This window comes from Glossina fuscipes, unplaced genomic scaffold (assembly GCF_014805625.2).
Source record: "Glossina fuscipes isolate IAEA_lab_2018 unplaced genomic scaffold, Yale_Gfus_2 1, whole genome shotgun sequence".
NCBI lineage: Eukaryota > Metazoa > Arthropoda > Insecta > Diptera > Glossinidae > Glossina > Glossina fuscipes.
The window spans coordinates 15509571-15530497 of NW_023998415.1; the positions used below are offsets into that span (position 1 = coordinate 15509571).

At 32.5% G+C, this 20927-nt stretch overlaps 1 protein-coding gene across 6 annotated transcripts in view; it reads left to right on the top strand.

The window, feature by feature from the left end:
• The window catches only part of LOC119645005 (myb-like protein AA), a 104852-nt gene extending 87485 nt beyond the window's left edge, over positions 1-17367 (top strand). For 4 of the 6 annotated variants that reach the window (XM_038044755.1, XM_038044754.1, XM_038044757.1 and 1 more), the window contains 5 exons: positions 6585-6729; positions 7665-7972; positions 8037-8189; positions 8685-8918; positions 16624-17366. In XM_038044755.1, coding sequence (XP_037900683.1) covers positions 6585-6729; positions 7665-7972; positions 8037-8189; positions 8685-8918; positions 16624-17232 — 1449 coding nt within the window. In that variant the 3' untranslated portion in view covers positions 17233-17366. Of the gene's footprint in view, positions 1-6584; positions 6730-7664; positions 7973-8036; positions 8190-8684; positions 8919-16623 lie in introns of all 6 variants that reach the window. The other 2 variants (XM_038044759.1, XM_038044758.1) reach the window with 1 other exon arrangement.
• Positions 17368-20927: the final 3560 nt, after the last annotated feature.

Consider the following 20927-nt stretch of genomic DNA (forward strand, 5'->3'; position numbering starts at 1 on the left):
AACAACGTGTGCATAAATATTATGGGATTTTCGATGCATCGTATACCAGCACCACCTATTTAAGATATTCGGAGCGTGGAATGATGGATGAAGGGAATTTTTTTGCGTTCTCTTCAACACACACAGGAATAATAATTATTATTATACGCGTCTCAGACTGTATAACGAAAGTAAATCCACCCAAACTGTCAATTTGCAAAAACAAAAAAAAAAAAAAAAAATTGATTTTAGACAATAACTACCTTATATTAGTTTGGGGAAAAAGAAATCCATTATTTCTATATGAACTTCAGGACTTTATTTAACATGCTTCGGATTGTCCGATATATATTATAATATTTAAGTCGTAGGTAGATTTGAATTTTTTACATAAACTTTAGTTTAATTTTTTAATTAATTTTTGTTGCATGCATTTTGTCCAAACGTAGAAGAGTTAGCGCGAAGAAGACTCGCGAACAAGAATTTGTCTTACATAGAACTATATAAACGTTTACGTTAAGTAATTAAAAATAGGAATTAGGTAAGAACATAATGTTAATAAAGTTTTACAATCGTTTAACAAATTCGGTTAACTACTTTCCCTTTCTATTCGGCATGGGAGAGTTTTTTTTTTTTTTTGCCCGTTTTTCAATTAGGATTAACGACAGATTTATTTCTCTTTACATTTTTTCAAAACTAGTATTTCATTACATTTTTTTCACAAACACACACACACACACAACACACACTTAATAGCATTACAAAAACACGTTCACGTGCGAAGCAAGATATAGATTAAAACTAGGAAAGCACACGTCATTTTCAAAACTCTTAGCGAAGAATGCATAAAGGATTTGATATGTGTTTGAAGTGTGTATCTGTTCAACAGGGATTGACCTGCTTTTGCCTGATGAACACTAAATGTTTATATTTAACCTGAATAACTCCGAGAGATCCCGTCATGCACTGAGGAATTAAAAAAAACATAAATAAAAAAAAATTAATAAAACTTATTATAATCCGTCGTTCAAGTATAAACTGCATCTATGACAAAATCGACTTTGACATAAGTTCTCGTCAATGTCATTCGATATTCAAGATCAAGTTGCACGACTATTAAATGTTGGCGACATACAATACGACTAGTAGGAGTACTCTCCCACATTCCTATACGTACACACAAGGCTAGGTGTCTATTAATTTATTTTCGCTTCACATAAACGTGCAAAACGCTATACAGTTTGTATGAATCATAAGAAGGAATATTTGTTGAAATTAAAGTTTATTTTAAATTAAAAACATTATAGTGGGGAAACAGCTTACCTTACTTGGAAATATACCATGTTTCCATAATTTTTATGGGCGATGATCCAACAAATCAAATCTACATGATCTACATTTCATTTGTGTGTCACATTTTCACGGCCAACATATTACCACTTATCAATTTTCATCATAAAATATAAAAAATTCAAGGATGTGACGATAAATTCAAATTTAATTAGCAGAGACACTTACCAATTCGCTTAACCGAGCCCTGTAAATCTCACAGCAGAGATCCGTTAAATAGTAATAGGATTAACGCGTAGTTTGAGTTGAAAGCCTAGCCCAGCCCAAATTAGAAAATGAAAAACAATTTCCCTGGACACCTCAAGAATCGATATGAAAAATAATTCCATACAAGTTCAAATTGTGGTTTTCGGCACTATTAACTTTAACAAGTTTTTCAACTTTGGCAAGTTTTATGCTAAGGACATATTATTAAAAATAGTTCTCGAAAACAAAGTTTGAACTTTTTTAGTTTATTTGAAATGCATTTTGATGCAGAGTCACGTGACGTCGATGAATGCAGGCGACATTTTCTAGTTTAATCGCGTTACAGACTCAAATTTGGCTATTTTTCCATAACCGTTCACTGCTAACGTAGCAAATTTCATAAAATTGTCAAACAATAGTTGCTACGGGTAAAATTTGAACTTTTTCTCTAATTTAGATGGAGTAGGCTTCCATGTGCAACGATATCTCAATCCTTTCTATTTAACATAGCTCTGTTAAGGTGTTCACACCGCATCGCATCAGCGCGATGGCATCGATTAAAATTCTTTCTTTTTTTTTTTTTAACATACCACGCAAAAATTGATCATGGAATCGACAAAAATTTAATATTATTGAAGATCTAGAACTAAAAGTTCTTATTCAAAAATTGTAGTTAAAATTTGGCAATACGGCTGTGATGGAAAACTAAATTTTTAAATTGTTTAAAATTTTGCTTGGCCCACAGTCATCCTATCATATCATTCTTGATTATTGGAGGAATCATTTAGGTTAATAGAAAATAAATTTAATTGAGAGCAAAGTGAAGGAGCAGATTAACCAAAAGTATTGTGCATCGCTGGCCACTATTTTTTCCCAAATCTCAGACAGTTTTCGAATTGCATCTCGAAAAATCGTCCCGTCTTTTAAGGTCATCCCCAAAAGAATCAATTTTTAGCTATCGTCATAAGAATCGAACAACCGTTCCAGCAAACAATAAATCGTCAATTGTAATCTAAGTTCATCGTCAAAGAATCGCGTTGGTTGATATGGCGTCCCAGGTCCGAGCTGCAAACATATCGAGAACGAGTTTCACCATAAAAAGCAGAGTTCCTTCATATCAAGAACTCACCATATGATGGCCTTTGACATTTCACGCTCATTTTTTGCCCAGAGATAGTTCGCCTACTAGGCATCACAGTTATTTAGGTTATGGATATCGTAACCTATCCACTGTTCACCACACGCAAAAATTTAGCAACACTATCCTCTGAATTAAATCGGAAAAGTAAAGCTTCCCGCATATGACGTGCTCTAGCATAGATCTATATTTGTTAAAAGCTGCAAGAGACTATCTTGTATTCGCTTTAATGCGGTCATCTAGACAGTTGCGTGTAGCTTAACGAGAGCATTCATAGGCTTATCCAGGACTGTGCTACATACATTCTTTAGGGAAGTGATTTATATTCCTAACGATTTTATTCGTTGCCTAAATCCGTACGATTTATCATGTTCATTTCGTTTAGATGATAAGAAAATTATTAGCATGTCACCCACAATTGGAGGCCTTTGTTTTTTCTTTTTTAATAAGTAAAGTGTTGAAAAATTGCAAATGTATTTTAAAATTCATCATACAAGCACTTGAAAGACCATTTCGATTAGCATAGACAGACAAACAAACCAAATTTCTATTGAGACAAATTGCGCACTAGGAGTATGATAAAGATTGCAAACCTAGCCTTACCAACCTAGCAATTTTTACAGCAGCCGGTAAAGAATTGAGGCTACTAAGTATAATTTAACATAATGAGTTAAGGGCAACCACATAATATAGGGAAATATAAAGGAAATACTAATTAATAACATGTATCCTAAGATCTATTGTCGAGTGTTAAAACTCTCATAGATAACTCTCATTGATATATATTGTATTCTCTGGAGCTGGGATAGCTTAGCGGCCCAGGAAACACAAGAAATTTGTAGTACACTTGGGCGGTTGTACGAATTCGCACATTATTCACTATCTTTTCTTAGTCTAACAAAATTCACAAAGTCACACCTTGACGACCGAGCCGTCGCTTTCGCGATTCGCGACCGACTCTCTCGAGAGTCCAGGCTCGACTACCTCATCCTAACTAAATTATTCTACCTTACCCTATTCTTAATCTATTCTTATTCTACTCTTACCCTATTCCTATTCTATTCTTACCCTATCCTTATTCTATTCTTCTTCTATCCCTATCCTATTCTTAATCTATTCTTATTCTCTAACCTATTCTCTATCTTATGCTCTAGCTTAATCTGTAACCTACTCTTTACCTTACTCTCTTACTTAGGCCCTAATTTATACTCCAGCTTAAACTAGCACTCTCCCCCTATCAGAGACGGAGAAACCGTGAGGCCATTTTATATATTTTGAATCAATCTAGTTTTGAAGTAGTCGCCAACTTCCCAGTAAAGAGTTACGATAAACAAAAAAAGGGATCCACCTTAAACGAATCCAAAGCTTTTAATATTTTTATAAGTATTTTGATCAGTAAATGATGATCTTCTCTAGCAGAAAGCGATTTAATCTTTGACCATTCATTCCTTTTGCGTTCGTATTGCTTTAATAACATTAATTAATATGAATATTAATAATGAATAATAAACAAGAAAATTGTAAAACTAGTTGATAGCTAGGATTTCTCCTAACTGCGCGTATCTCACCTTTTTTTTTTCAAATGCTCAATAGCTCAACTATCATGGCAGCTGCTGTATAGCCTCAAGGATGATTCCAGTTTGGAAGGATGAGTGCTGACGTTATATACAGGAATTGTATTTAAATATTACGGAAGCAAGAGAGAAATATGAAGAAGAATAGCAAGGAAAAGAAGGGCAGGTTAATGGCAAATGAAATGCCATTAAGTCTGTTATGAAATTATTTATTTAACACACGCACACACACACATATATATATATATATATATATATATATATATATATATACACACACACACACAAAATATATAAATAAATTTTAGCTAATGCTAAAAACAATATGTATATATATTTTTTTAAATGGCAATGACACATTTTTTCATTTTTCAAGTAAATGTATAGTCGTAGCCTTTTCAACTTGCTCTGTCAATGGCAAGAGTGTAAAAGAAATGAGAGCTGCGGCTTTCGTTACTTAATATTTGGCAGGAGGAATTCCATTATGAAATATGTGAAAACAAGCTAAGATCTGTCTAAAGGGTAAACGATGATATCGAACGCCACGCCTGCTTTTTTTTACTTACACTTCATTATCCAGAACAGTTTGTGCTATGTAAGCTCGATTTGTTTCTAACCTATTGGATGTCAACTTTAGAATAATTTTTTTGTTTCTCACGAACAGATCGGAAAATTGTAAATTTCTACTTGGTTCAGCCCCGCCAAGTGTAAAGTTTCTTTGCTACAATAAATGACTTTGCAATAGTGCGTTGACAAGTGAGTAAAGTAATATAAGGTGCCGCGCACACCGGATCGTTATTATCCACTCAACGATATGAAATGTTGCAATCATGAAGAAAAATTACTTACGAAGCCTTCTTCTCAAACCTATAATCCAATGAAAACTTTAATGCTAAAAGGAAGTCTTATCGAATCCCTTAATCACTTAAACTGTTTACGAAGAACGAGCGAATATATATTTGATATATGATCTTTTCGCTTACGACGTATGCGTATACATTCATATGATGCTTATATGCCCACGACAGATCTGTGTATCATATATGCCATCACCTGAAATTTATTACTATATCTAAATATAGATCATGAAATGATAACTATCAACCTTTTTCAACTTCACTTAAACTTAAAAACCCTTCGTGTTTTCTTCTCATGCAGTCAGTCAGCTACTGTTCTTGCGTTTATAAAAAATACATAAGAAACTATCGCAACAAGAAAATGCTCCTTAAAAAATATTACGCTTATTAAACATTTTATTTGCACATATGAACAAACACATTTCTATATTATTATGTGTGCATGTGTTTGCATCTCTCCATGCTGGGGAATAACATATTAAAAGTCTTTTAAAAGAATTTACGATTCATTTAAAAAGAAAAGACTGCAATTTTTACCCACATGCACACACACGCAAATGGAAGCACACATATACTCTCACAGACATATCTACATTACTAACATTTCTATTTATAAAACGTTTCTCATATGCATACTATACACTATATATATATATATATATATATATATATATATCATACACTTAAAAGAAACATATTCACTCAACTTCCACTTTTGAAGTAGTTTCTAAGAAAATATGTACGTACCGAGGGGGGTGTATACATATATATATACATATATATATATTGTTGCTTATGCAAGCTTCCATGTACGTATGAGCGTAGCTCTGAACGCCTTTGTGCGAGAGGGTAAAATATTGCACTATAACATCCTTAAAGCATCATTGTAGCGCAATTTATGAGCCACAATTTTATTTTGATGATGGAATAGCAACAACAACAACAACAACAACAACGGCAATTGCTGTAACAACAGTTCGCATTGCGCGTCCCGCATCGGATTGAAAGAAATATAGCTTATAAACATGGCTGGTAAACACGTTTGTGCGTATCTGTGCTTTTTTGTGCTTTTGTGTGTGGACCGTACTAGAAAACCGCACCAGACGGATACAAATCAAATGATTTTCTTTTAAATACTTGAACAGCTAGCTAGCTATACAGTATATGCTTACGTATAAATGTACATGAAAAATGCATATGAATATACGGATAGCAAGCCTGTATAATTTTATATATATATAACAAACATATAAGAGTGAATGTGTCTGTGCATTATTGCTTAACATAAGTAAATGATAAAAAAAAATTATTGTTAAACTATTATTAAATAAGATCAACTTATTACCATTAGCTTATTGGTTAGTTTTTATACTTGAATATCTCCTTCCATCCCTATCCCTGCATTTTAACATAAATGGAATATTTTGCATTAAAAAAAAAAAAGAGAGGGAAAAGTTTTCAACATTTTTTAATCTCACACTTTTTTTTGCATTTTTATAGAATGGTCGCCACGCTTGCTCGTCGTTATGCCCGAAAGAACAGTTACCGGCACCAGAGGATACTATATCATGCCGATCGCCCCGCTTAGTGGAAGTGCCAGGCCACTGTTGCAAAATGTGGTTATGCGAAAATCCAATAGCCGATGGTAAGTTTCTTTCTTTTTCCCACCTACACATTAAGCCCATAAGCAACAAATTTGCATTAGCATTTAATGAGCAAATTAATGCGCATTTTGAGAATAGAATGAAATTTGTGATCAACAATGTGTCATAATCGGATTACGAGGAATTAAAAAATGTCAAGAAAATTTTAAAGTGGCTTTCAAAAAAAAAAAAAACAATTTTTTCAAATCATTTATTGAAAATGATTTTTTGGAAAGCTTTTGTGAAAGATTTCGATTAAGTCAAAAAATATTGACCGACTGTAGGTCACCTTTAAAATGCAAATGTATTAAATAGCGTACGCGACGTGATTTTCTGTCATTCATAAAACGTTCTTGGATAGCTGGTCAAACAATCATAATTAAATTTTAAGGTAACCTCGCCGAATGGTAGCACCTCGCTTGGTACGATATAAATCCGGATATTGCTGTAGATCGTAAATCTTTTCGTCTCGCCAATCGCGATATTGATCGTACTATTCCTTACTTACCTTTATCAATGGTTTGAAAAAAAAAAAAAAATCATTCTTTGTCTTCGCCGACAAAAATTTGATCGAATAAATTGTTGGTCGAATTTGCTGATGCGAAGCGTACATGTCAGGTGCGTTTTTATAGCCAATTTTCTTCAAATAGCTTAATCATTCTTTTTTAGTTCTAGGTGTGTTGTGTCCTTAAAAAAATTTTTATTTAATAAACTATATATATACATATATATTATATGTTTTCGAAATATGTCCTATAAAGATTATAAAAATTCAACTTAAGCCAATTCTTTATGAAAACTTTCTATTTTGTCGAGCAGCCATTTTTTTATGCCTAGAAAAAGGCAAAAAAAAAGCAAAAAAAAAGCAAAAAAAAAATCTCTTAAGAAATAATTTGAAATTATTACTATTATTATTTTGTTGTTGTTGTTTTGGCAGTATATGCCACCTGCCATAACTCCTCCAGTAGTCCGTGGACTCCATGTAGCAACGCGTGCGGTCTGGGAATATCAACACGCTTTACCACCACCACAGCTGGTTGCAGTCAATTGAACAATTTACGTTTATGCGAGAATCGTAAATGTGTTAACACGAATAATAGAAGCGAAGTTCAAACAAATAATAATAATAATAATAATAACAATAACAGCAAAATGCGTAGCAAACACAGAATTTTACACAATTTAATTTTAAGTAGCGACGATAAAAATGGCGAAAATTATGATAAACCCCAACATAAAATAAGGGTAAATAACTAAAGACTTGAAAATATAATAATAGAAATAATAATGCGAAAGCGATTTATTACAGAAAGGTCACGAATGCCGCAGCCTGCAACGCTTGGGACCGGCGCGTGTTCGTTTAGGTAAATGCGTCTCAAGGAAATTGTATCGTCCGAAATTATGCGGACGTTGTCACGATATACGCAAATGTTGTGTGCCTTCAGTATCGACTACTATACAGGTAAGTACCAGGCATACCAGAATATTTATTTAGTGCATCACATCATTATCAACTTCGACGTCTTCGTCTTCGTCATTGTCGTCATCATTATTATTATTATTATTATTATTATTATCATCATTATTATTATTGCCATCATTCGTCGTAGCCAATTGAGTCAGTCACTTGTAGAAAACGACCTTATCATTTAAAAAAAAAAAATAAATAAAAATAAAAAAAAAGAAAATAAATTTATGTTTATCAAGAAAAAACCAGAAATGAAAAAAGAAACCTTAATTGATGTCTGAATTTCACACTTTAATAAGTTTCCATTCAAGCAGACGATTTTATCGACTTGTGCTTGGCTTCATCGTTTTTTGTTTTTGTTTTGTGCTCATACTTTTATTTTTCTATTTATGTAACCTTTTACGCTCTACCCGACGTAATGGCGATGATGACGATTATGCTATAAATGGATTTTGTTCGTTGACGACTATGACATGGTGGGATGGCCAGGTGGAATTGCTGTGTCCTTTGAATGCCATTGATCCAATTAGCTATGTTGAACAGCAACAACGACAGCAACATCATCAAGGATTTTTGCATGGTCCACAAGCAGCGGTCACACCGCTTTGGGACACCCGTTCCCTCGAACCCATCGATCAGGAATTTTTACAATCGCATCAAATACAAATTGAAAATAAATTCATTGCTGTCGAATGGATATTGAAATGTGAATGCAATGGAAACGTAAGTGTTATACGCCATAATATGAGCAAAAAACTATCACTTAAGTTTATCTTCAAAATATTTATTTATTTCTGAACAGTTCTTAGGATGAAAAAAAAAAAAAATTGTGTTAACATAATAGCAATAACAATAGTAAGGAATCCGTCCACATCTACACATACAAAAAATATGTTTCGATTTGCGTTCATTGTTCATGAATGATTCAACATTTGTTGTGAATTAAGTTTTCATGATATTAAAGAAATAAGAAAAAAAGAAAGAAAAAAAAAAAAGAAAAAAAAGAAGCTCTTATTGTTCTATGAAAATGAACAGAGACAAAGGGAAAAGCAAGTAATGTGAAGAATCGTTTTAACACTAAATAAAAACAAAAGTCTTATTAAAATATTTTCAAGACATGAAAAGATTCATATTTCAAAAAAAAAAAACTAAAAGCTTTAGCTTCAATATATTTTTAAAAAATTTCAATGGCTTTAAACACATCTTTCTATCCTTTCTCGTTCGCCTCCGAACATCTTTGCTGTCATTTCATTTTATTGTTCTGCCATCATCATAACTTTAGCGATTTGATTGCTTCATGTCAACGAGTCTTTCAATCTCAATAATACATTTGTATTATTTTTCAACAGAATTCTATTTGCCGTCCATGATTCGACCCCCCGTCCCGTCACCATTTCATTATTTATGGCTTTCATATAAAGCATATGCAAAGAAAAAAAATAAAAAATAAATAAATAAATAAAGAAAACGAAAAATAAATGTAAAAATATTGAAAAAAGCATTAAACTCGAAAAGCATGAGTAATATGCATAACAAGCAGACCGGCATGCAGACAACGCTCTTCAATTCAAGTATAATCGAGTATTGAGATTGAGAATGAAAGTAAAAGAACAGAAAAGAAAAGGAAAGAAAATAGGTAAAGAAAGATTGGTGCGTTTTACGATGAATTTTCGTTATACCTCTTCGCTCAATGCGGAATATTTAGTTAAGGTAACACAATTCAATACACGTTTCATGTTTTTTTTTTTTTTTTTTTTTTTTTTTTTTTTTTTTTTTTTAAAGCGGATAATTGTAATAATAACATATTTGAGAAGTAAAATAAGGGTAAAGGAGAAGTACAATTGCGAGCGTAATTCGTTTAAAAATACATTGTTTTCCTTTTTTCACTTTTTGTCTTGGCCGGAATGTCAACAGTTGATGCGAGGAATACGGAATTTCATTATCAATTTCAATCTGCGCCCATCTAGAGATCACTAATATATATGTAGGTATCTAATCGCAATCGAATAGAAAAAAAATATATATATCGATCAACGTATTTCTATATGGAAAAAATCGTAGAACGGAAATAGCGTAAGCAGATAAGTGAATATGTAAAAGAGCGATTAAACAAAAGAACAGAGAGCAAGTATGACGTGAGTAAGACTTTTCAAAATGATACGATTATTAAAAGCAAGCAAGCCAACAAGTAAATAAGTAATTTAAAGGACAAGCAGTACATTCTCAAGGACATATTTCATAATCAGCCTAAATTCTTTAGAGAAAAGAAAACTGGCTCTTGCTAAGACTTGCGTGATTAAGCTTGTCAAGGACAGAAAATTAGACACTTCTACCTACCTGAGTAAGCTTGGCTTTATGGACCCGCGTAGAGTCTTTAGGCACCTACCGCGGTATTGGGCTAACTATGAACTGCATTGCTTTATGCGAGTGACCCAATAAACATTTTAATGAAAATTATCATATTCGTGTCTCTATTAGTTTTTCCTCATCTTCCTTATGCCATTACAGATCTGGGATTTAAATTATTTAACGCTTTGGTTAAGTAACACGCAATCCAAGACTTGTATTATACATTCTGTTATGAGTGCTTATGATACGCAGCTGCTAATAACTAAACAAAATGTTGACTTGTAGCCTTCAAGAAAAAAAAAAAAGAAAAGAATTACTCGAACAAGTACCATTACGCGCTCATCAAGCTCACCATAGTCTATATGGAAATCTGTAGTTGCGGTAATTAAGCTCTTGCTGTTGCAACTACTAAGAATTTTCTATATTTAATTTCGTAATTTTGTTAAATAAAATTTCAGCGAATAATCTTCTATGGAATATTGGGCATAATGTATAAACATAAAAGAATTTCATTTACGAATTTTGTAGGCGTATCACAGGGCGTACGCACAGTTATAGAACAGGTATGGACAACGGTCGGCTTAAACTTAGAAGCAGTTGTTCGAGTCGCTACTAGCGAATCACAAATAACGAACATTGCCAATTTATTAACCCCATTACACTGAAGTTTGCTTAATAGGTTCACTGTATTCATTGCGTGACGTAATAATAAGATAAATATTCATTACAAATTTTAATTTTTATCATTTTGTTAATCCATTCAACTTGCTCTCTGGCCCTCGCCATGATATGAAAATTAAAATGAAACCTTTGATGAAAAAGGTTGCGCACTCCTGGAACCGGAAAATGTAATATAATAAATAAGAAAATTATATTCGGTTGTGAATGAATCTTTCATACTCATCAGCGTTATGCTACAAAATGCAAAACAAAACAAAACGAAAAGAAGAAGATTTGCATATTCTATAGCAATGGGTGGGCGCGGCTGATTTTTTCTATATCGAATTTGTAAGCGATGTCTTGAGTTACGCTAATGGGAGAAAATTTACCACAAATACTATAACAATATGTATATGTATATATATATATATAATAACGAAGAGACGGATTGACGAACAGACGGCCATTTTTAGGTGGATTTTAAATTTGAAACTTATCGTATATACTTTATGGGGGGCTTTGAAGCTTGCTCTGCGCTTAATAAGAGTATCGCAAAAATATTAAATTTTAATACACTACAGGGTTGGGTAGGCGTGCCATTTTTGTACGGCGACTGAAGCATCACTCCTAGCATGTACGCTTAATTTTCGTCAATTTATCTGCTGAGGCTTATGGGTAATGAGTACAAAACCAATCTATTATTCCTATTGAAAAACAAAGATGTTCTCACTTTACGTTCTGTCTGTGCTGTCGGCTTGTCCTTCGACCTAAATGGCCCATTTCTCGTGCAAGAACTTGGAATGTTTTAAACAAATTTCAATTCGATAATTTCGGCCCGGAGTGTGTTTACAACACTCGTTACGCAGGCGGACAGTCGGACATGCTTAAATCGATTCAGAAATTGATGCTGATCAAGAAGGTATATACTTTTTGGGTTCTCTGAAGTTTCCTTCTGACAGTTGTAAACGTTTTGACAACGTATATATATATATATATGTTATACGCATCTTTCGGTGATGAGTATAAAATAATGTATTACATGAAGACATAACTCATAACATCATAACTCAAGATGATAGAACTAAGAGCCATAAAAAAAAGATTTGAGATTTAATTCAGACACTTTCGATAAAACTTTAAACGCATAGTGCCGATATTGCCGATATTGGGTATAGTAGTGCAGTAGTTTATGGAATGAATATTTTTTTTAGTCCTATTATAAAGACTTAAAAAATTGAACATAACTTATTTGATGAATCATTTTTTTTTCTCTTGAAATATGATGCTATGTCTGGTGGTTTCGCTTGCATTAACCGGAAGGAAGTAGAAGAAGAGCATGACAGTACTATTCGCTTACTTGATCAAATAAAACAATAATATTTATTCCGTCCTCTCTTATTAAATTCGCGGTTGTCAACTGATGATGTATGCTTTTCTTTTTACTTATTCGAAACTTTAAAATATACATAAGAGGCATTAAGAAATGAAAATTCTTTCCTGCATTTAAATGCTCAGTTTTGGGGTAAAGAAACGATTGAATTAAAAACAAATATATTGACTGCTATTATGTAGAAATAATTTTGTAGAATATTTTTAAAACTTTAAAGCTTAAAATAAATTATATAAAAAAGAAAAAAAAAAAAAATCTTTTTTAAATAAGCTTTTATTTTAATGAATTAAAAAGCGGATAATAGATACTTCTTTAAAGTCAAAAGCGTTAATGGCGTTTAACATTAAATTTTTACCTCTTTAATTGTGCACGTATTTTCCGCCGATGTCAGGGTAATATCTAAATGACCTGGAATTGAGTGCTTATGAAAAATAATCAAACGTTGCTTCTTGGCTTCTCTATGCTCTTTTCTTTCTTTCTTTTCTTTCTTTCTTTTCTTTATGTGAGCATTCAAAGAGACTTGCTCCATTTTCTATATGTTTTCGATTTATCATGCAACAATTTCTTAATATTCTTCTCCAACATAAGGAAGCAAACAAGTAGATATTAAATTTTATAACTGGAAGAAAGAATGATTGTTGCATTGACTGGTTCTTGAAAGAAATGCCATTAAATTCATTTCATTTTGCACTTAAATAATAAAAAGATGGTTTTTTTTTTTTTTTTTTTTTTTTTTGTGAATTCGCCGCAATATACCATGTGTATCGAACCACAATGACGGCTGTAATGATATTGCGAAATGCGAAAATAATCACAACTGACTTATAAACACGATTTTTATGCATTTACATACAACGAGTATGCAATGAAGATCCGCCTCAAGGTAAACATAGTCTTGTTGGTTTGCAATTTCCTTATTCGCAAAGAGACTTTTGCAATTTTAAAATATATATATATATATATATATATACAAATTTTTACTTCATTGTATTTCAGTTAAGGTCTCGTAACAAATGCAATACAAAATTATAACCAACGATATTGCATTTCCTTGCAACAACGACGTTATTTTATTGCTTTCACTCAGTCATTTATATAGTAAAGGTTTTATCACCGCCACCACCAATACCACCACCACCGCTACAGAACGTTTGACCAAAAGACCAATGTTCTTTCCCTGCTACTACGCGATTGTTGCAAAATGATAGTTGTTTCCTGTTGTGTACGTCCAACTTTACATGTTGCAGACCCAAACAAATCCCAAGCATTGATTTACCGTAGATTGAGCATAAACTATTGAATCATTTGGTAAAATAGAAATTTTTAAACTCTATTCGAGTTTAATTACAGCCTTCGTGTAGAAAGGCAATCATTGATTATTAAAGCAAAGGTGAACTGAAAATTTGCATATCACTTGCATAAACACTTTCTTCAATATTTTCAAAATTTTCAAAAAAAAAAACGGGAATTTAAGAAATTATGTAAAAATTTTCTGCAGTCTGCTAATAAAATGCAGAAAAAGGCGCGCTATCTATATAATATTTCTCGAATTTGGTGTAGATTTTAAGAGCCGAATCTCTATAGCCCACTAAATTTATCTTAAAACAAGTAAAAACACTGGAATGGGGCACGGGCCCGCCGCTAGATACTCTACACAACTTTACTTTGGCCTTTCAAAGTACGGTGTTATATGGGACGTGGCCGAAAAAATGATCCGATTGAAATCATTTTCTATAGCATTAGGTCTTGGCCCAAAACGTGTTCTTAGGTGTTCTTAACTTCCTCAAAATATATCATGAGCTATGAGACTTTTAGGTTGAATATAAGAAAACAAGACGGACCGACGGACAGATTTGCTTAGATCGATGGAAAAAGTGATACTGAATTAATCGGTCGGTGGAGTAAAAGGCGAAGTCTATCTGAAATTCTTCTGAGTGCTGTATACACACGCGCCAACTTAATATGCACTTGTACCTCATTATGATGAAGAGTATAAAAAAGTATGGAAAAGATCAAATTGCTTTACTTTCTAACATTGTGCAGACATGGAAAATTTTTTCCTCATTTCACACAGATGCTGCAAGAGTACCCGTAAGACCTTATTTGTCGGAATTTTGACCAGTGCTGCGTATCATTATATTTACTGTAGTGAATGACTGATTAGCAAAAACACATTTTTTCTTTCTGTATTTAACACTGCACGATGAAGGATATACTCATTTAGTCATAATGCTTGCAACACCCAAAAGGAAACTTCAGAGACCCTATAATACATATATATTCTGAATTGGTTAAGCCATGTTTGCCGGTCTGTATGTTTGCGAGGTGTGTGTTGTTGACGGTTGAAAATTCCCACATTTACTTTAGGACAAACTCTGCTCTATTTAGGTTCGAAAGTGTGACGAATCGGCCATGTCCACACAAAGTTACAATTGATTAAACATCCTTTTGGGCCTGGGTTACATCATACATTTGGTGCATTTTCAACAACAATATGTGTGCAATAACTTCCGACACCTCTGACGACTCTGAAGTCAATATCTTAGGTCGTCAACACGTCTGTCAAAAAGTTTACCATAGACATTATACTTATGAAAGTATAGAAATGGCTGTATATATACATATATATATATATATATATATATATATATATATATCCACTTTTCCTACTTTAGTGATAAGTGGAAAAAGCACAAGAACAATAATGTTTAGAAAAGTGGTCTAAAGTTGCAAAAGATGGCTTACGATGCGAGCATTCCTCTTCAAGCGTTGGGAATATATGTATATACGTAAATGCATGCATACATACATACATATGTATGCCCGAAATTCTAGACAAATTTGGATAATTGCATGGATGAAGCATTTGAACAAATTTTGCGATATGGATAAAATCTATTTTGATGGAGCTCATATTAACCTTCGTAATCAACTATCGGCGATTTCGGGCACGTTGTCGACGGAATATGTAATATGAAGTGTTTTTGTTAAACGCGTAAATTCTTCTTTAAACTAGTCGTTGTCATCTTGACGAAATGTCAAGAATGACGTATACGTTTACGTAAAATTGCAAAATAGTCTGACTTGTGACGTCAGAGGGTTAAAGTTACTAAAGCTTATCACGATTTAGCTTAACTAATTGCAAAAACAGAAAGAATAGAAGCAAAATAAAAAATTACTAAGAAAAGTATTTACCACATTAATGCCCCATCTCTCTCCGGTGACCGTTTGTTAGTCATTTTCTGTAGCATATCTGTTCATCAAAAAGTAAGTCGTCTGGCGTCCATCTATCCATCGTTGAATTGCCTTCAGCTCCTCCATCTTCAACGCTACCTAGTTAAGTACAACCATTAAGAGAACTTTTAAGCGTAGACGAGTAAACATATCAAAAATACCGTCTGTTTTATATACGTTTGTAGATGTCTAACGTTTTTATTCGACTCACAATTCATGGCGATAACTCGAATTCCCATGACGTTCCGTCACTTTTGATTTCCGTATCGTATTGAGTTCTCAGCTTTGCTACCATATTTCAGCGAATTTCGTACAACAATGCACAACCGTTCTTCACTATTCATGTATAATTAACACATTACTGGGACGTTGTTAAAGTATTTCTAAAAGCACTGAGCATTTTTTTTCATACCCACCATACCATTTTCAAAACAAGGGTGTATTAAGTTTATACGGATGTATGCAACGTCCAGAGAGACTTGACACCGTCCCGCGTTTTATTATACCCATCACATCAATTCAGAATGACTTTCTTAATGTTTGCCGTCGAAACCATTGGAAATATTTCGAAAAATATTCGGTTTGCTGAGATAGGCAGCTATTTACTTTTGAGCCGTTTCTAGCAGTAGAGAAAGCATACTGTAAAGTGATGACCGTGTTTTCTATCAATTACAAAATAATAATAATATTGCTGGTAAATTAAAAAAAAAAAAAAATGTATTGATAAACTTAATAAAAACAAACTATATGTGATTAAAGATTTATTTAATATTTTTTTTATTTTTTTTCATTCAGAAAAATTGTCACAACAATGTTGCGGCTAATACCACTACCAACCATCAAACAATTAACAACATAAATAAACAAAATTACAATAATGACTACAATGAAAATTTCGACAACACCAATGATGATAATGAACAGCAGCTGTCACAAGGAGAATACCAGCAGCTACAGCATTTAGTCAACAAACCATATGATGTCTACGCCAATAACTATGGCAACAATGAGAACGGCTATGAGGAAAGGAAAATTACTGGCATTAACAAGAACCACCACAACTATAAAAGTTATCAACAGAAACAAAAACAAAAACAACAACAACAACGTCAACGTCAACAACATCGTCAATGGCAACATCACCAAAAGTGGCAAAATGAATGGCGACAACGACAGTGGTCGTCATCAGTTTTAGAGGATGAAACTCAACCAGACATTATACCATATCCGCTACCATTGAAAACAAACGTAGCATTGACAAAAAACCGGTTTAGTAAAGCTAAAAAAGCATTTGAAAATAAAGGCAAAATAACGAAAGGAATGATTAAGCAAGGGTCTCTAAAATATCAACAACAACAACAACAACAACAAGAAATGCAAAAAGAAATATCTCACTCTACATAACAATATAATAATAAAAAGCATAAGCGACCAGGGCAGCAAAAAACACGACAGAATAGAAATCAGAAGCAGGGGCTACGTAGACCAAAGGAGGAGCATCATAAACTAAAATATCACAACAACAGGAAATAGAATACCATAGTGTAAGTGTGTACATGTACATATGTATGTATGTATGTATGTATGTATGTATATGTTAATTGTGCGTGTGTGTGTGTGCGTGTGTGTGTGTGTGTGTGTGTGTGTGTGTGTGTGTGTGTGATAGAGAGAGAGAGAGAGAAAGAGAAAGAGAAAGATTATACGTGCGTGCAAGCGATTGTGTGCGTGACTGAGTGTATATATATATTCATATATATATATATATATATATATATATATATATATATATATGTATATATATATATATATATGTATATGTAAACGAATACGAATGGGTGGGTAATGAATTTCAATACGTGCGGCATATATAGTATGGTAGTTATAAGTTTAGACACATATAGATGCCGACATAGATGCACACAAACAGTTTAAATAAAACACTGTATAGGCAGACGACATAGGTATGTGTGCAAGCAAATGAGAACAAGTGCAATATGGTTGGATGTTAGTTGTTTTTTTATTTTTTTTATTTTTCATTTCATTTTTTAGATGCTATTTGCACTTAACAAGTACAAGAATAGATTAAATTTATTAAAATATTTGCGACGGTCAGAATGCCTGAATGCCAGCGTTAAAGCCACTGTAAAACATTTATAGCTTAAGCTGAAGATATTTACAAAACCATACCCGTTTATCCGTTTATCCACTTTTGGAGCTCAAGTAATTTTATAAAAACCTAGTCATACGTATGGCTCGTTTCGTTGTTGATAGATATCAAGTTTCGTAAAAGAGTCGAATAAAAACGAGATATGTCCGGTTAGTTTAACGTTAAACCGATGGAAACACAAACAAACAACCATAAATTTTCACTGTAAACATGTTGCGCCACCCATAATATGTATTTAGAAGTACTCGTAAATATTTTAAAATTTTACGAATAAAGAATAAAAAAAAAAAAAAAAAATTAAAAACGAGGATCCCATCAACTGGAAACGAAGTCATTCATTTGTTCCCAACATATGAATAAATATAAATGAAAAGTAAATCAAAACAAAAAAAAAAAAAAAAAAAAAAAAGGAAAACGAGAACGAAAAAGAAGAGAAGAGAAGGCAAAGGAGATACTTTTGAGTTTAATTTATTTACCCTTAATAAAGATATTCTCGCCTTCTCTAAAATCCCTTGATATTTATACAAGAATTTGTAAGTTTGAAAATTTATGCAAAAATCCCAAACCATCTATGGCAGCATATTTTGTGAAAGCGTCTTTCATGACAAACATTCAACTTTAATAGAGTTCGGCTGGAGATGTACACAGAATCGATCACATTTTCTCTTAGGTTTCCTTTTTTTTTTTTTTTTTTTTTCTTTTTCATTTTAAATCTATCGGGAATGAAAAGATAACAGGTAGGGTTAGATTAGCGCCTTCATTTAACCTAACATATAGAGCTAAAGTTTCGACTGTCAGAACATTTGTACTTTGCAGATTGGCAAAATTGGTTTCAACTTTTGCCCTTTATATCTGAGATGTTACATTGGGCATTGTTGACTGGATTGTTGCTCAAGATGACGCCACACGTTTTATGATTTTATTTCGATAAAAGCCACAAACTCGGCACACCTCTGAGAAATGCTTTGTTTTTGTTGTTACTAGGAAAAATCAAGCGATTGTTCAATTATTATAAATAAGCTCGAGAATTTCTTAAGCTTGGAAATGCTTATGCTAGGCATTCAAAGGAAATGTAGATGAGATCTAGAGCGAGAAGCGTCAAATTGCCATCACATCATCATTGTTGCTCGCCCGCTATTCGACATGCTTTGATCTCGCAAATATATTGGATTCTTCGAAATTTGACTTGATTGATAACGAGCAATAAAAATTTATAACTTATTTCCAACATGTATGTCAGAAAATGGTCACAATCGCAATCCATGACGGCAAGCCGACGTTTGTGTCCAACGCGGTTACATTGTGTAAGATTAATAAGGGATCCTGCATTGCTGATTGCTGCCACTTTGTCGATGGTCTTAAGCCCATACTACACCGTATTGTATTGTGCTCTATTTACGAAATCCAAAAAAGACACATGAACTTCTCATCCACCCAGATATAGATGAATTTATATCCTCATCTAACAACCAGCCAGAGTTGAAAAAATTTTAAGATTTCTTCAGAAATTGAAACATACAAGCATTTTCTTGACACCTATAGAACGCAATTACGACAACGGTTAATGCATTGAAACAGTGTTCATAAGTTTGACGAATTATTGAATATAGAAAGACAGTGAGCCAATTTTTTGATCGGAATTGGAGAAAATGATGGACGCTGGAATAGCATTGCAAATTAGTTAAGTTAATTGTTAAAAACATGCCAATCTGCCAATATATTTTAAACTTAAAAATTTTTCCATTTGCAAACGTTGACCAAAAAAAATTACAATTTGCTCTTACAACTTGTTCATAACGCCATTAGGAGCCATTCTTGGTTCAGAAAGTTGTCCGAAAAAAACTCTCAATGCGTACAATTTACGCTGTGCAGTGAATGCAAATTCTGGACAATTAGCTGACCGAACGGATTTGTTTCAAGTGTGTTACATATGTCATATATGATATCATCGGTATAATATTTTTGTGCACAGTATACAGGTAATAAAGTTAAATGATCAATCATATCGAAAAAGACTAGACTTCTATTAGGAATTTTAGCCTTTTTATTTCAAATAAAACAAAAAACAAAAAAAAAAACAAAACAAAAAAAAGAAGAAGAAAAAGAAATAGAAACAATTGTTAAATTTAACAATTTTTCTTTTCTAACTAAACTCTTATTAATATGCTTCGAATAGTCAGTCACGCATGATCGGTTCACCTTTTGCTTGCCGTTTAAGAAAAAAAACACCACTTTAGGTAAAACAATTTTGAACACAGGTTTAGATTATATAAGGACCTTACATATATCATCATTAAATATCACAAATGAAAGTAAAAAAACAAATTATTTTGTTACACGAATGGATTAATAATTAAACTATATAAATATATATATATATATATATATATATATATATATATACATATATATATATACATACATATATACATGTATACATATATACATATTATTTATAGTACATAAATATGATAATATTTTAAATCTCTATAAGGTAAATAAATCGTGAAAAACAAAACTTGAAATATTTTTGTGAACAAATATACACAGCAACAGCATAAAAGCAAAGAATTGTTTTCAACTAGGCATGTAAACGAAAAATTTATTTATGAAGAAAAACAACAAATGCAAATGAAAAGCAACTTTTGAAACATAACGCAATCGAAATCACGAAAAATTTATATGTAAAATTATATGTAAGAAAAATTGTGGTCGCCTTGTGGCGAACGTTGATAACCGGCCCCCTAAAAAGCTTAATTGAAAAAATCCTAAAAAATTTATTTTTAAAATATGCACTTTTTTTTAACATTTACTCTAAGGCAGAACAAAATATGATGATTATAATAATAATATAATAATAATACGTAAAAGTGATTGGGCATATTAACGGGAACGAATGACACTAAGTTAGTAGCGATAAAAATTTTAAACA